This window comes from Grammomys surdaster, unplaced genomic scaffold (assembly GCF_004785775.1).
Source record: "Grammomys surdaster isolate TR1022 unplaced genomic scaffold, NIH_TR_1.0 343, whole genome shotgun sequence".
In the NCBI taxonomy this organism is placed as follows: Eukaryota; Metazoa; Chordata; class Mammalia; order Rodentia; family Muridae; genus Grammomys; species Grammomys surdaster.
This window is the reverse complement of record NW_021604762.1, coordinates 876267-891470: the sequence shown is the minus strand read 5'-3', so window position 1 is coordinate 891470 and position 15204 is coordinate 876267. Positions and strand designations below refer to the sequence as shown.

The 15204-nt window shown below is 47.7% G+C and overlaps 1 protein-coding gene across 1 annotated transcript in view; it reads right to left on the bottom strand.

Moving 5' to 3' along the window:
• The window catches only part of Plb1 (phospholipase B1), a 102966-nt gene that overhangs the window by 35073 nt on the left and 52689 nt on the right, over positions 1-15204 (bottom strand). The window contains exons 22-35 of the mRNA XM_028778987.1: positions 14733-14814; positions 14280-14384; positions 14083-14178; positions 13857-13928; positions 12798-12836; positions 12324-12384; positions 10522-10580; positions 9526-9599; positions 5238-5281; positions 4496-4604; positions 2881-2932; positions 2421-2501; positions 1831-1896; positions 968-1068 (exon numbers count right to left, since the gene is read on the bottom strand). Coding sequence (XP_028634820.1) covers positions 968-1068; positions 1831-1896; positions 2421-2501; positions 2881-2932; positions 4496-4604; positions 5238-5281; positions 9526-9599; positions 10522-10580; positions 12324-12384; positions 12798-12836; positions 13857-13928; positions 14083-14178; positions 14280-14384; positions 14733-14814 — 1041 coding nt within the window. The remainder of the gene's footprint in view (positions 1-967; positions 1069-1830; positions 1897-2420; positions 2502-2880; positions 2933-4495; positions 4605-5237; positions 5282-9525; positions 9600-10521; positions 10581-12323; positions 12385-12797; positions 12837-13856; positions 13929-14082; positions 14179-14279; positions 14385-14732; positions 14815-15204) is intronic.

Sequence of the window (15204 nt, the reverse complement as noted above, 5' to 3'; positions counted from 1 at the left end):
ATACACCATAGCAGCCCCATACACCATAGCAGCCCCATACACCATAGTGAGGTGGCTGTTTCTCTTTGTGGTGGGGGTCTTTCTTGGGGCATTGGCTTGCTTCTGCTTCCAGGGTCACTTGAGAATATGGCACTACATAACTCCAGTCCAGGGAAAGACTATATTCCTTTTTTTTTTTTAAGATTTATTTATTTTATGCATATGAGTACACTGTCGCTGTCTTCAGACACACCAGAAGAGGGCATCAGATCCTATTACAGATAGTTGTGAGCCACCTTGTGGTTGCTGGGAATTGAACTCAGGACCTCTAGAAAAGCAGTCAGTGCTCTTAACCGCTGAGCCATCTCTCCAGCCCTTGAAAGACTATATTCTATTTTGGGTATGTTTTCTCTTGAGTGTATGTGGCTTTTGCATCATTACAAAGATCAGAATCCTAAGTCAAGGCTATCTGTATTTCTAAAGCCTTCAGGATAGCGCACAGGGCACAGTCAATCCCATGAGATTTGTTAAGTCATCGGGTGCACAAAGAAGGTATAAAGAATGGGGAAATCACACCTGTGTACCTCCCCAACTCAGTTAAAGCAGAAAAACAGTCACCCTTTTCATCCCCCCCTTTCTTCTTCCTGACAAGGTGCCTGGCTCGGGTGTTCTGTCTCTTGCTCTCCATTGTAGTTTAACCACACACAAAAACCACTCCACATTACCCTTTTCAGTTTGGGCTACTCAGTCTCTCCATTAGTAGCTCTGGTGGTCTTGCTATCATAGACGTTCCTACCTGGCATTTAGGGTATGGTAAGGGATCAGATCAAGGGTCTTGACCTCCCAGGAGACAATGATGGTAGCAGAGTCCTTGTTTATAGGCATGGGCAGACTGAGTAGCTGAGACCCCAGAGAAGCACTGCTGAATGCAAAGGCCAGACCGGGGATTGGAATAGCTCTTGAATAGGACGGATGGTGCCTGCCTTACCTGGCCTGATTCACGGGGCACTTGTCTGGGTTCTTCAGGAACACTTGCCGAATGATACTGGGGTCCATGAAGTCCACAAGGTTGACCAGGGCTCTGGGTACCTAAAGAGAAGGCTACAGGTGAGACAAGCCCCCTCTTCCCCCAGGGTTTGGATAGAGGCTCCCTTTAGACTTCCAGCTCAGCTAATTCCTTAAGTTCAAGAGATAGGTCCACCCACACAGGACTAGTTTATGGGGTTGTGCACCCATACAGCAGTGGGTGGGGAGTGCCCCACACAGTTCAGTACAGATGGTACCTCTGGAATGACAACAAATGCTAAGTGCACAGCTCTGTTCAGCCATCATTTAGTGAGTCAAGATATGGTGATAGGCGACTTATTTGTCAGGTCTTTGGCTCCTGACCAACTTCTGCCAACTTGACATGGGTCAACTTCATCTGAGAAGACACAGGGACTCAGATACCCAGCAGGGCATCTGGTGGTCCGAATGCTATTTCCAGGGCATGGCAGGGGCAGCTTGTTGTTGTCACAAGGTAGCAGCAGGGTAGAAGTGAGGCTAGGTATAGAAGCTCATTCAAGATACACTCTGGGGCTCAAAATGTAGTGCCAAGCCTGGGTACTGTCTAGCTGCTAACACCAACAGTTGTCCTGGAGACAGACGGAAGTACACAGTACCTTTCTTTCTTCATACCATAGATCTCTGGGGGCGCATTCCAAATAGAATGCAGTTGACTTGGGAATAAGACTGCAGCCTCTGGACAAGTGCAGAGCCCATGCCCTTGGCTGGCTCCACCCTTCCCCTCCTCTCCCACCTGTACCTCTATTCATCTGGAGTCATAATCAAGTTACAGAAGCCCTCACCCACCTCCTTATGCAGGATGTCCAAGGCATTGCGGAGATGGTCAAAAAACTTGGCTGCAGAGTAACGATTCTGGAAGAGAAATGGGAGGAGTGGAAGGAGCTGTTGGTTCCAGTGAGAAAGGCAGAAAGGGCATGGTGGGCTTCCCTTGTGGGTCCAGCCCCAAGGACTTGTTTCCCTCCACCACCACTGGTGAATCTATCAGCATGCTAGAATCTAAATTGAATGTCCAACCACTCATTGTTGTCAGGGACAGGCCAGCTAGAAGACTGGAACCATTAACCAGGGTGGAAGATGGAAACACTCTCCCAAATGCTTGGGGGTCTATAGTTTCTTCTCTTTCAAGCATTGTAAGAAAGAGAAGCAGCACCATGTATGTCTACCTAGTTCTTCACTGCTTGGGACATGCATGTGGTGCCTGACCTCACAAGGCCGACAGAATGGAGTGTGCATGCATGAATGTATGCATGAGTTATGTGTACAGGTATACAATGCAGCTGGGGTTGAATGTCCCCTTGGGTGAATCGTAGGGATCTTTCTTAGAGAAGATCTCCAAAGCCTAAAGTCATGGCCAGGCCCAGACCCTCTCTCATTACCGAATCCGTGCAGAAGTCACACAAGTCACTGGCTCCAATCATCACCGTGATGACCTTCCAGTCTTGGCCGAAGTTCACTCTCTGCATGAGGGGGGAGGAAAGGGCTCATTGTTTCTGATAATCCATCACAGCTCTAGGAAATCCAGTCAGCCCCTTGTGACTTCCTCGTCCACTTGATATAATACAGTGAGAACCTCAAAGCTGATGACGTTTCGGAGACATATTTATAGACCGGGATCTTAGCAACAGGAGGGACCTTCAAGGTCATTGTTATTGGCAGCCACTTTCTCCCCATTGATGTAATATCCTCTAGAAGGCCTCAGGCGGGGTCTTCCCTAGCTCTGCTTGAAAGCCTCTAGCTACAGGGTGCTCACTGCTTTTCATAGATGACCATAGCATTTGGGAAAGCCTTAGCGGGCTAGACAACTGCTGTTTATCAGTATCCACCAAAGAGACTCACGTTGTCACTCTTCATCTTCTGAACCAGAGTCTGGACTTGGCTTGCAAGGTTCCTGAGGAGAGAAAGTCAGTACTTCCATTGAGAGAGTGTGTACATTTGTCCTTTTATCCTATGGGGTCTACTCACTACAGGCTTCCACGACACTGCATGAGCTGCAGAGACCCAGAGGCTCGCAGGCCACAGGGGCTACTATTGGAGAGACTGGAGAGATCAAACCGAAAAGGGCAATGCAGAATGGTCTTTATGTGTGGCTAAACCACGATGGACAGCAAGAGGCAGAGCACCCGAGCCAGCCTCCTGGTCAGGAAGAGAATTGTCGGGAATGGAAAGGATGAAATACACATTTAGAAATACATCTTAATACACTCTAAATAAATATTTAGAAATACTGCAGCAAATAGCCTTGTGAACAGCAAGCTGGGATGTTGTCCCGAAGCCATCAAAGCCACTCCTGGCCTCATTTTGTGCTCATGATCTTAAGGTCCCTCACTAAGAATCCATTTGCCTTTGTTGTTCTGTTCTAAAGCGGGTTTTCAGTATATAACCTAGGCTGGCTCGGGCCCTCCACTGCTTGGCACAGGTGAGCGCCACTTCAGCTGGCTCACTTGTCTGCCTTGAGTAGCTGGGATAGATCATGCAATTGGATGTATGAAGGTTTAGAATGTTTCCTTTGTTTTCTAGCTGCCTGGAAGCTGACGGTTTGATGCTCAGGTACGGTAACCATGAAATCATTCACATTGACACAATCCCTTCTCGCTTGTCACAATGGTTGTGATTCCTCCCATGGGCCTGTATCATGTACCCACATATGTGCATACATACATGCCCATTATGTGTCACATGTGTAACTTGTCTTACGAGCCACTTTCAGAAAAGCAGAGAGTAAATGCATGACCCACACATGCCTGGGTTTATAACTCATGGCTCTCAGGATAAGCCTGACTGTGGAGCCATAGCACTGTGGTCCCCTCAGATAGGATAGTGGGACTGTGCATCACAAGCTCTGATAGAGCCCACCAACAGGTATGGGGGCAAGAACTGTGTGGAGCAGGAACTCCAGGCTTCTGGGGCCTCTAGGAAAAGAATTAATGCTCTCTTGAGAGACCATCCCAGGAGGCTAGATAGTTCTGCCTCAGCACCTGCTGGACATCTCCAGTATGTTTTTTTGTTAGCTCTACTCCAGGGCTGGGGAGATGAGATTTGCCCAGAGGCTCCCTCAGGTTGGAGATCTTGACTTTGATATAGTAAGCCTTCCTTGATCATATAGGGCAATTGCTACCTGAGAGGCCCCGGGGAGAGAGGGATTCTCTAGCATCATTATTTCAGACTGAGCTTCAAAATTTGCTGAGATGCTCAGTCAGTCAATCATCTTAGATGATGTGGTGTGTGAAAGCCTGGTGAGGAGCCGGGTAGCAACTATAGAGATGTGACCCTTCCCGTGTCCAAGGCCACTCTAAACTCCATGCTATAGCTTTGGTTGTGGACGACCAGGAAAGAGTACCCTTAAAACCATTGTTGCAGAGAGGTGAAGTGTCCCTCTGTAGGTCTCTATTGGTATCTGAGGGACTGACCACATGCCTCTCTTCCCCTTCTACAGGTCCCCCAAATGTCATACTCAGCCTTCGCCCCGGGGACAGCCTGGTTAAGGAATGCGCTTTCAGAATTGACGTCACCGGTTCCTACTGAGTAGCCTATGAGATTTCCATTAAATTCCCGTAGGATATCTGGAAGAGGAAAGGCAAACTCTAGCACACATGTCTGACAGAAACTCTCTCGGTTGGAATGACATGATGACGAGAACATTGGAAGTCTCCCTTACAGAACACTTTTCTCTCCCCAATTTATAGAGCAGTGAAGGCCCTCCCCCACCTCCTCATCAGATTTGCCCCAGCATTTCATGGGCCAAATTGAAAAACCTCAAGGCTTTCGGAATTTGGTGGCTTGCCCTAGGCCAGTGGCTCTCAACCTTCCTAACACTGCGACCCTTTAATACAGCTCCTCATGTTGTGGTGACCCCCAGCCATAAAATTATTTTCATTGCTACTTCATAACTGAAATTTTCTGCTGTTATGAGTCTTAATGTAATATCTGCTATGCAGGATGATCTTAGGTGATCCCTGTGAAAATGTCACTCAACCCCAAAGGAGTCTTGACCCATAGGTTGAGAACTGCTACCCTAGGTCACCTCACAAGAAAGAGCAGGAATTGAATTCAGGTCTGTAGGCTCCATGTCTGCTGGCCATCCCATCCCCTCAGGCTGACAACTGGGGCCTCCTCTCCCACTTTAGGGCTTGTCCTCATGAATGCACTAATTGTTTTCTCAAACAGTGCCACCCAAGCCTTTGGTGTCTACTTACTGGGCAAGGTGGTCACGTTCTCCAGGGTCTCGTCTCCACCGGCACTGGAGGGAGAGCAAGGCAGGGAGGAGAGAAAGCAAGTCAGTATAGAAACCTTACCAAAGAACAGTCCCCACTGTCCTTAGATTTTCAGGACCTTGAGAACATTCTAGATTTGCCAGTGGACTATTTCCTGCTTAGTCTAGGATTTGAAGCTAAAGGCCTTTCTGTCACTCTCTTTGGAGGAGAGTACTTAGCTGAGGACACTAAATGCTCAGTATGGACTGCACTGTAGGCCTTGGCTCTCTCTCCTGTCCCAAGCTTAGGAGTTAGCTGTGGACATCTCCCTGAGACAGAGTAGAAAGCTGAGGTGTCAGGAGGTTCGTTTCAAAGGGTAATCTAAACCCAGCTTGAGCTGGAAACCTTGAGAGCACAGATAAGTGTCTTCTGCCTGGTGTCAGGTAGATTCCAATGGGAGATCTGGGGGACAGAGGAAGCTTGCTGCTGTCTAACACCCTGTCTCATGTCATCTGGCCTGACCACAGGACATAGAGCCTAAGAGGAGGTCATTTCCTCCCACATGCTTAAAGGAGATACTTAGTTCTGTCTTTAAAGGAAATCTAGATGCTCAGATATTTGTTATTTACTGTTTGTTTTTCTTCTGTGCCCCTTTGCTCAGCTCCAGGACATCATTTCAAGCCAGGGGACTTTGAGAACACAGCCTTACTTAGCATCTAGCCCACTGGAAGAGACCTCTCAAAGATGCTGTAAATCAAAGCTGCTCTTCCGTCAAGGAATGCCTGGGATGCAGGCCACTGTTCTGTACCTGGTGGTCAAGGGCTTGAGCTGGGCACGCAGCTCCATAAGACAAAGGAGCTGGGGCAAGCCCTGCCCACCCCACCACTCTGTTCTGTCCCCTCCCTGTGGCCCTTTAGACTTTTTTCTTGTCAGTTGTCACCAAGTCTTTTCTAGCTCTACATGCAGGTGTGGCTTCGGAATCCTCTCTTCTCCCAACCAAAGTCACCAAATTGGAGCATTTTAGACTTGGGAGGAAATTATAAACCCATACACTGTCCCATCTGTTTCTTCTGCATGTTTCTCTCAATAAACAAGATAACACACATAAATACATATATCTACCATGTTCCTCCTACTGTCATTTCTTAAAGGTACTTTGGTACTTAAAGACAAAAAAAGAACAAGACCAGCAGAGTTCCTGATGCCATTTTAGAACAGTATGTTCAAGAGGATAAAAGACACCTACACAAATAAACCCAGAGAGGTTCAAAAGTATGTATGTCGCCATTTTGATCGGAACTACACAAACATGAGAGGAAACAGTCACGTCAAGCATCTGGCCTACATTATACTCTTCATCGAATGCAGTATGTGACACATGAGCTCAGGGCTAGACTCTCATCTGTTGTTTCCCAGTGTGCAAAAAGGTACAGATGTTTAGTGATGCATGTTGGAAGAGCATCAGCACAAACATCTGTTGTCATCTAGAGTGCAGAAAGGTACAGGAGATGTTTAGTGATGTGTGTTGGAAGAGTCAGAACAAAACCAAGAAAATTCATTGAAACAAGAAAATGCCTTGGGTAAGTCAATTTTATTTTTGGTCCATGAAATAATCCCAAACAAAACAATGTATTTCTACCAAAAAAAAAAAGCCATACTCAAAGCAGTGGTTATCAACCTGTGGGCCATGACCCCTCTTAGAGAGTTGAATGACCCTTTCACAGGGGTGGCCCTAAGACCATTGGAAAACAGATATTTACATTATAATTCATAAGAGTAGCAAAATTACAGTTATGAAGTAGCCATGAAAACAATTTTATGGTTGGGGGACACCACACCATGAGGGGCTGTATTAAAGGATTGTGGCATTGGGAAGGTTGAGAACCACTGCAAGAAAGTTCTCTGACTGCCTCACTGGTAAGCTAGCTAACAACAAGGAGATCCACAGGCACAGGGTCTCACAGAGCCAGCCAAACCTCTACAGGTCCTGTTTACGACCACTCATACCCCAAGAACCCTGGCGCCCTTTCTTTGCTGTCTATATGAGGTCCATTTTTCCCCCTATTGTTTCCTTGGAGGAAAAGGCCCAAGGTACTTTCTTAATTTTCCTGGAATCATTTAATTGCCTGGTATTTCCAGTTTAGTGAGCTCCAGAAAATTGTTTTTCTCTGGTCAGTCTACTTCATGAACATTTCCCAGGGGTTGTTAACAGATACTCCAAACAAAGAAAATTCTAGAATTAAAGGAAACTTGAGAATCAAACATAAAACATAAAGAGAGGTTTCCATTGCAGCATCTCTCAGAGCCCTTTCTATGATGGTCAGCACATGAAGGAAATAGTAGGTTACCTCAAATACAAAGGAATTTCCTTCTTGGACAGCTAATATCTCATAGAAGAACTCGGAGAAACACCTGTCGGTGTACCTGTCTACTGCTGTCACTTAGACTGTAACTGAACACTCTGTCTTCAACACAGATGCACTTGGAGGAAGATGTTTGGGACATTTAAGACAAGTTCAGGGTTTTTACTTGAAATGGCAACAGTCATTGGCCATGGGTAATTGGGCTTATAACTAGAAAGTTCAGTCTTATTCCTAGGAAAGATCAGACAGCAGCTGAACATTTACTTACATGGCTGGGCAGGAAATCTACCAGGAGGCTGACTTGTATCTGGATTGGGAGCCCCACTATCTCAGCTACCTGTGAGGTTGCAGCAGTCACTTTTGCCACCAAGGGTGTTCCTCTGGAGCTGACATTTGTGTATGGTTTCCCTCACGTGATGATGATGTCACTGCCTCCTTTAGCTGAGGTGGAGCAGCTGCTACAACCCAGGGCACTTCTGGATCACAGTAAATTTTGTTTTCCCTCCCCCCTTCCAGTCCCTCTCCCCTTCCTTTCCCTCATGGCTTCAGTAACATTCAGGGGAGGGCTGAGTAAACGAGGCTCTGTTTTGTTCCAGGCAGCCCACTAGAGACCACTGACCAGGCTAAGATGTGTGGAAATGTGGGGGCTCTGCTAAAAAGCAGTTACCTCTCTCTGGGAGGAGAGATGGCCCTCATGCTGAAGGCACATTGGGACTTCCCAGTGGTGGCTACAAGCCATGCTGGCTCTGCCTCTCTCTTACCTTGGCAAACAGGTCTCTCTGGGACTTTGCTTACCTCTGACCACCCTACCTTGTTCCCTGTCTCTTTCTTAGGGAGTATCCTGGAAGGGATGAAGTGAATGCACCCTGAAGAGGGAAGTGGTGTGAGCTTGCCTGTGCGACCAACTGCCTATTAAGGCTCTGCCCTCTCGTGGCAGGCTTCGGTATAGTTTTCCCAGGTAAATTCTTAAATACTCGCTAATTATTTTGAATCGTGCAAAACCAGGAACTTTATTAGGAAAGAAAGAAACACAACTAACACTCAATTGTTCAACTGATACCCCAAGCCACCCGAACTCCTCTCTGGGGTACCCCTTCTCACCCTTTCCCTTGTCCGACAGCATGCTGGGTACCACTTTCTCCCAGAAGCTTTCCATCCTTGCTGATGGGGCTGGTTTCTCTCTTTTCTCCCATCCTATGACACTCAGGAAGTTCTCATTTCTAAAGAGCACTAACCAGGTGAGCGCTTAGCTAACAGACCTCTCTCCCCGATACACCCAGCTCAGTTCCTAACTTTGTGCTAGCACACAGGAGTCACTCAGAGTCACCCATGGACTGCAACTTGCCGTCAGTATCTCCTCTGGAAGTGAATATGTGTACATATACATACAGGCAGAGGTGTGACTTCGAAACAACATGGATACATACATGCAGACAAACATAGTAGCATCAACATATGAAAACAGACATGCAAACGGACAGGCGGGGACTCAGGGACTTGGTGCTTTTCGGGCGCACTTCATGTTGGATTTTCTGACCCAGGAGTTTGGTAAGAACCTTGGTTTACTTTTTCTGCATAATTCAAAAAAATAAAAAGATTATTGACAGTAAAATATCTTCTCCATCAAGTCAATGTTCACAGTTTGCAGAAATATATAGCTGTCCCTCTGAAAGCTTCTTCTAGACCTGGTCCTTGCTCTGTGGGATTTGTGCATTTATAGGAGTTAAACCCAACCAGTTGATACTAGCAACCCAGCAGCTGGGAAATAGACACAGGCAGGTCAGAAACTCAGGGTCAGCCTCCCTTATGTAAAGAGTTCAAGGTCAACCCAGATTCCCTGAGACCCTAGCAACAAAACAAATCCACATGACCAAAAAGGTAACAAAACAAACAAGCCCTGGGAAGAAGAGGTAAGAGGTCAACATTACCTATAGGACAGTCCTCGATACTGTGTGGTGACATCGTCAAGGTTACCTTCTTGGGAGCTGATTCCATTCCCAGCCTTTGAGAACATCAAATGCCACAGGAAAATCAACAAGTCAGAGAGAAAGTGGGGGCTATGTCCCCAGTGCACTCAGGGCAGCAAGAACAGCATTACGATTGGGAGCGAGGGGCCTAGTCTGTGACCCCCTTCCTAGCTTTGCCTTCCCTTGCTATGGCTGCCCAGTTACAGAACTGACAAACAAGCATGCCTTTCCACAGGAGAGGCTTAGGGCCCAACTGGGATTATGGTTGTAAAGACAGGAAGACCCTCAAATGCTGTACAAATGGGAATGAAATTGACAATATTGCCAATGTGACTACGACACAGGTCTTTATGAAAATGGGCCCAAATGTTAGGCTGCAGCCACCATGGTGGAGAGATTTCCAATAAAATCCCTCATTTCTCTTCCCCCATCCCCCCTTAGAAGGCATTTATAAAGCCCCAGCTGTACTCCCAGGAGGTGGAGCCCTGGGATGGAACGTAGCCCAGTGTCAAAAGTGTGGAGCAGAGCCTTATCCACCATGGAAGGAGAGCTACTGTGCTTTATCTGGGGATGCTTTATCTGTGCTGATTCGGAGGAGACAGAGAAGGGTCTGGGCAGATCAAAAGGGAGAGAGAATAGCAACCACACGGGTATTGTTAGAATTTTGAGTCAAAATGACATATTTTTGCATATGTCAAAAAGTGTTGTTGGGTGCTGCCAACTGAGAATATTCAGTTCATTTCTGAAAATACTTTTTTCCTGCACACCTACTTGACAAAGCAGTTGTGAAGAAAAAAAAATCACATTGTTGCCATTCTCTTGGATGCATAGAGCTAGGGCAGAAGGATTAGAGATGACAGAAGGTGGGAATACAGGCTTTGAAGTTAGGAGGGCAGGCTTGGGACTGGCCCCACCATACCACGGCCCACTCCACCCCCAGGGCTCAAAAGTTCTTACAGTCACAGAGTCTCCCAGAGCTGCCACAACTTGGATGTCTGCAGGTCTCAGGGCATGCACTGAAAGACAAGTGTACATGCTTGAGTCTGGTATGAGAGCCAAGGGTACAGTCTACTGCCTTTGTTTCATGCCAACACCAGAAACTAGACTGCATGTGTGTTTAGACCATGTGGAGCCGGGGAGCCTAAACTGTGTTGGCAGAATTGTCATGTAAGTTTCCTATAAGAGACACTGGCAATTCCTAGGCTTGTGTCAGGCTAGAAGATAGAGAAGCGGATGCTAGAAATGCTGCAAACACAGAACAGGGCTGGAGAAGATGAGGCAGAATTCCACTTTAGCGCTGGTGGTCACATGAGAAGTTGGCGGTGGCCTAAGTGCCCAACCAGACAGGCATAGGCTCACATACAGGCCACTTAGGGCTGGGTTTTAGATTTCCACATGAATCTAAGAAATAGTCATGGCAGGCCCTTCCCTAATCTCAAGTCCTTTTTTGAAGAGCCCAGAGAATGTTCTAGACCCTTCCACAGGCAGAGACTGAGGACTCATTTCCACTGAACCATCCATTTCACGGGACTCCCTGGCCTCATTCACCTTTAGACTTTACCACCTTGCAGGATTGGGCTGACCATGGACAAGCAAGCTCTCATGTTTTCTCTGTGCCCCTGCTTAAATCTTGAAAGCAGGAGAATAGGAAACAGCTCCTGGTACAGAACGCCTTGGGGGCTTGCCAGGCATGATCCTGACAAAGTTGAACATATAGCTCGCCCAGGATAGGAAGCAAGCACTGGTCAGAATTGTGTTGAGTGGTTATCATATGAAGCCTTAGCAGATTACTCAGTGGTATGTAAGCTTTTGTGGAGGGGTGTTGGATCCTGGTGGGTCACAGGGGCTGTAGTAGTTTGAAAGAAAATGGCCCCTATAGACTCACAGGGAGTGGTACTGTTAGAAGGTATGGCCTTATGGAAGATGTGTGTCATTGTGTGTGTGTGTGTGTGTGTGTGTGTGTGTGTAGGGCGTGTCGGTGGGGGCTTTGAGGTCTCCAAAGCTCAAGCCAGGTCCAGTGTGGCATTTCCTTCTTGTTGCATGCTGATCCAGATGTAGAACTCTCAGCTCCTTCTCCAGCGCCATGTCTGCCTGCCCACTGCCATGTCTCCTGCCATGATGATAATGGACTAAACCTCTGAACTGTAAGCCAGTCTCAATGAAATGTTTTCTTAAGAGTTGCTGTGGTCCAGCTCTCAGGGTCTAAACCACCAGCCTGGGAGCACTTAGGGAGGGATCCAGGGCTTCAGCTGAATACGTAAGAGTGGAGGGCCCTGCTGGGCATAGGTGGAAGAAGAGATCCTTGACCTCATGAAGGCTGGATGCCCCAGGGGGTGGGAATTTTGAGGGTGAGGAGGTGGGAGTGGGGGTGGGTAGGTAGGGGTTACATCCACAGAGAAGAAGGAGGAGGGGTGAGGGGATAGGGGGTTCCTGGGTGGGTGGGGGATGGGGGATGGGGACAACATATGAAATGTAAATAAAACATCCAATAAAAAAATAAAAAAAAAAAACAGTTGCTGTGGTCATGGTGTCTCTTCACAGCAAAAGAAATCTTTTTTGTTTGTTTGTTTGTTTGTCTGTTTGTTTTTCGAGACAGGGTTTCTCTGTATAGCCCTGGCTGTCCTGGAACTAACTCACTCTGTAGACCAGGCTGGCCTTGAACTCAGAAATCCACCTGCCTCTGCCTCCCAAGTGCTGGGATTAAAGGCATGTGCCACCACTGCCCGGCTAAAAAAATCTTAACTAAGACAGGGGATTACCTGAGGTTGGTGGTGAGGCAGAAGGGTCTTTCTCCTTGCAAGTCATCCAGGTTCCGTAACCCTAAATACAAAGAGGCTATCCTAGAATCTTAGGATTAAGCAGGTGGGAGTCGGGCAGGAGAAGAGCTGTACAGGCATTAGCTTACTCAGCAGAGCCCTGGGTCCTTCTCCTGGGGAGGGGTCTCCAGGGACACTGAGTAACAGCCAAGCTGAGATGTTATAATCTGACCTCTCTTTCATCCAAGGCTAGACTCAGAGCTGTAACACATGACCCACCCCACCCTCTGCCTTCTCCTTCAGCGGTGTAAGGCTAGGTTGATTCTGTTCTCCCCCATGGAAGATGTGGGTGGAGGGATGGTTTTAGAAAAGGGAATGAACCCCCTGGTTTCTTTTGGGAATTCTTACCCATCTTCCCATCAGCAGAAGCTGCCCACCCCACTGCCCAGGGAACAAAGGGAAACCATGGATAAATACCACGTTGCTGTTCTTGGTGGTCCTCAGAAATGGCGAGGCCTGTGGGAAGAGGCAAGTGAGCAATGAAAGGAATCACACCAGCCTGGACATGCTCTTTCCTAGCCTCCTCAGGGCCACAGTCAGAGCTTAGACCCTTCCAGAATGGCTGACCACCATGCCCTCTCACCCAGGATGCATCAGGGTCTTCTCTGCAACCTGAACCAAGTCCCAGAACTCAGATTTAACCCATAAGCAGCTACCAGGAACGAGTGCATATTCTTTCTTGCACTCAAACTATTGGTTAAGGATGTTGGACCTTGTTTCTCCACCCAGCCCAACAATACCCCTGCCTGCCCCCCACCCCCACCCCTAGGTGCCTGCCATCTGACACCTACTTTGCCCTATAGCAGCCTGAGTTCCTTTGTGCTTAAGCAAGCAGACCCCTCTCAGCCTCCAACTTCTTCCCCACAAAAGCCCTGGTCCAGTAGTTCCCAGTGAGAATCCTGGGACCCTTTGGGGACCCAGAAAAATTCACAGGGTTTTGAGGCTGCAGCTATGAAACTCTAAAATCTGACACTTTGTGAGTGGCATTGGGGGTCCTACTCTGCCGATGGTGAAGGTCTGTTTTCCTAGCTCTGGCTTCCATCTTAACATCCTGCCTGCTCCACTTTCCACCCAAGCATGCATCGCTCTGATGCTTGGTCTCTTGCTCTTCCCAGCTGGTCATGAGCCAAGGGCTACATGGAAACAGGTTATCCCTTTGTCTTGTTTGCCCTAGAAAACCTCCTATCCTTCTCATAAGGGCCACTATATCACTCCTGCCTGCCCCAAAGAGGGGTAGCCTGTCCAGACTTGTGTTGACGTCCTTGCCATTCAGAGCTGAGGAAAACACTAGAGGGTTCAAGTCACTGTTGGTCTACCATTCTTCTCTGTTTAACCAAAGAGGGTGATTTGGATTGTCAACCTGGAATACGGATGGAGTGGAATGGGTGGGCAGGAAGGAGCTGAGGTGAAGGCATGGGCTGACTGGGTAGAGGAGATGCTATATTCAGAGGATGTTGTCAGGAGAGCCCACTCTACCTGGTTCGGACACTTGATAGGGACCTTGATTTCAAAATTCTGATGTCTTGTCTTGTGGCCCACAGGTTCCAGCTAAACAAACAAACAAACAAACAAACAAACAAAAAGCAAAGAGACAGGGAATGACTAATAGGCAGACCAGGTGGACTGGGGGTGAGGGCATGGGGAGGAAGGGGGGTGCAGGCAGCTGGACCAGAAGGGAGGATTCTTACCCTATGACTCTTACCATGTTTTTCCAGAGGGCAATGGCTGAGCGGGCATGAGTCTTGACATTAAAGTGGAAACAGTCAGGGGCAAAGAAAGAGCTGTCGGGCAAGCCCGCCTAGTCACCAGGAAGAAAGGAGGGAACAGGTACAGATGTCAGAAAACTCAGCTGCTCACCCTCTGGGGGCTCCCCTCATCCTCAATGCATCATTTCTTTACCGGGGTCCGTGGCATGGCCACATTTTCAAAGAAGGGCTGGACAACCACGGTGAAATCGTTCCTGGTGTCATATTGTCCGCTCTTAATCAGTTCTTCAGTTTCTTTCTGCAGGAGGAGACGGAGATTGGTTGGAATGTTTGGGGAAACAGTGAAACTGGTCTCGAGTCTTACTATCTACTCTTAGCTAACACTGGAATTCCTTCCTAAGGGAGAGGAGGAGGACATAGGGGAAGATGGGGTGGGCTCAGTGAAGTGTGTTCTGTGGTCTCATACTGAAGCGTCATTCAAAGAAGCTGCTCTCTGGCCCCTGTCATCCTTGAATGTATTTCCATTGGCATGGTCTTCAGTAGTCACCACTCAGCCAAGGACAAGATGCTTAGTATCCACTGACTCTATCTGGGGTGCATAGACCTCTGAGAGTCCTGCACAGTGGCAAAACCTCTCCAGGCTTACCTGATACTGCCTGTTCCTTTCAACAAGGCTGGCAAGTTCTGTTGAGTTTTCACCAAGGTTCAGGACACAAGGACACAGTTGCCTGCCAACAAAACCAAAGAGCCCCCAGCCTGAGGTCATTGTCCTGAATGAGCAATACAAAAAGCCCTGGCCTGAGACTCTGTGTATTTCTTGTAAGTTGAAGGATATCAGGAATCTGAGTCTGGATCAAAGGATGCTACAGAAAAAAAGTCCGTGGCCTGAATTTGCTCTTGGAAATAAGACCTTCCTCCTGATGTCTGTAGGAGTGACTTTATGGAGCCGACTCACCCAAAGGTTGTGTGAAGATGTGCAGAGAGACACACCCTCCTCCTAAACAGTAATAACAACAACAGCAGTAATTGCTAGTACATGTTACATGTTAACGGTGCCAAGCACCATGTATTCAGCTAGTACACGTTACATGTTAACGGTGCCAAGCACCATGTATTCA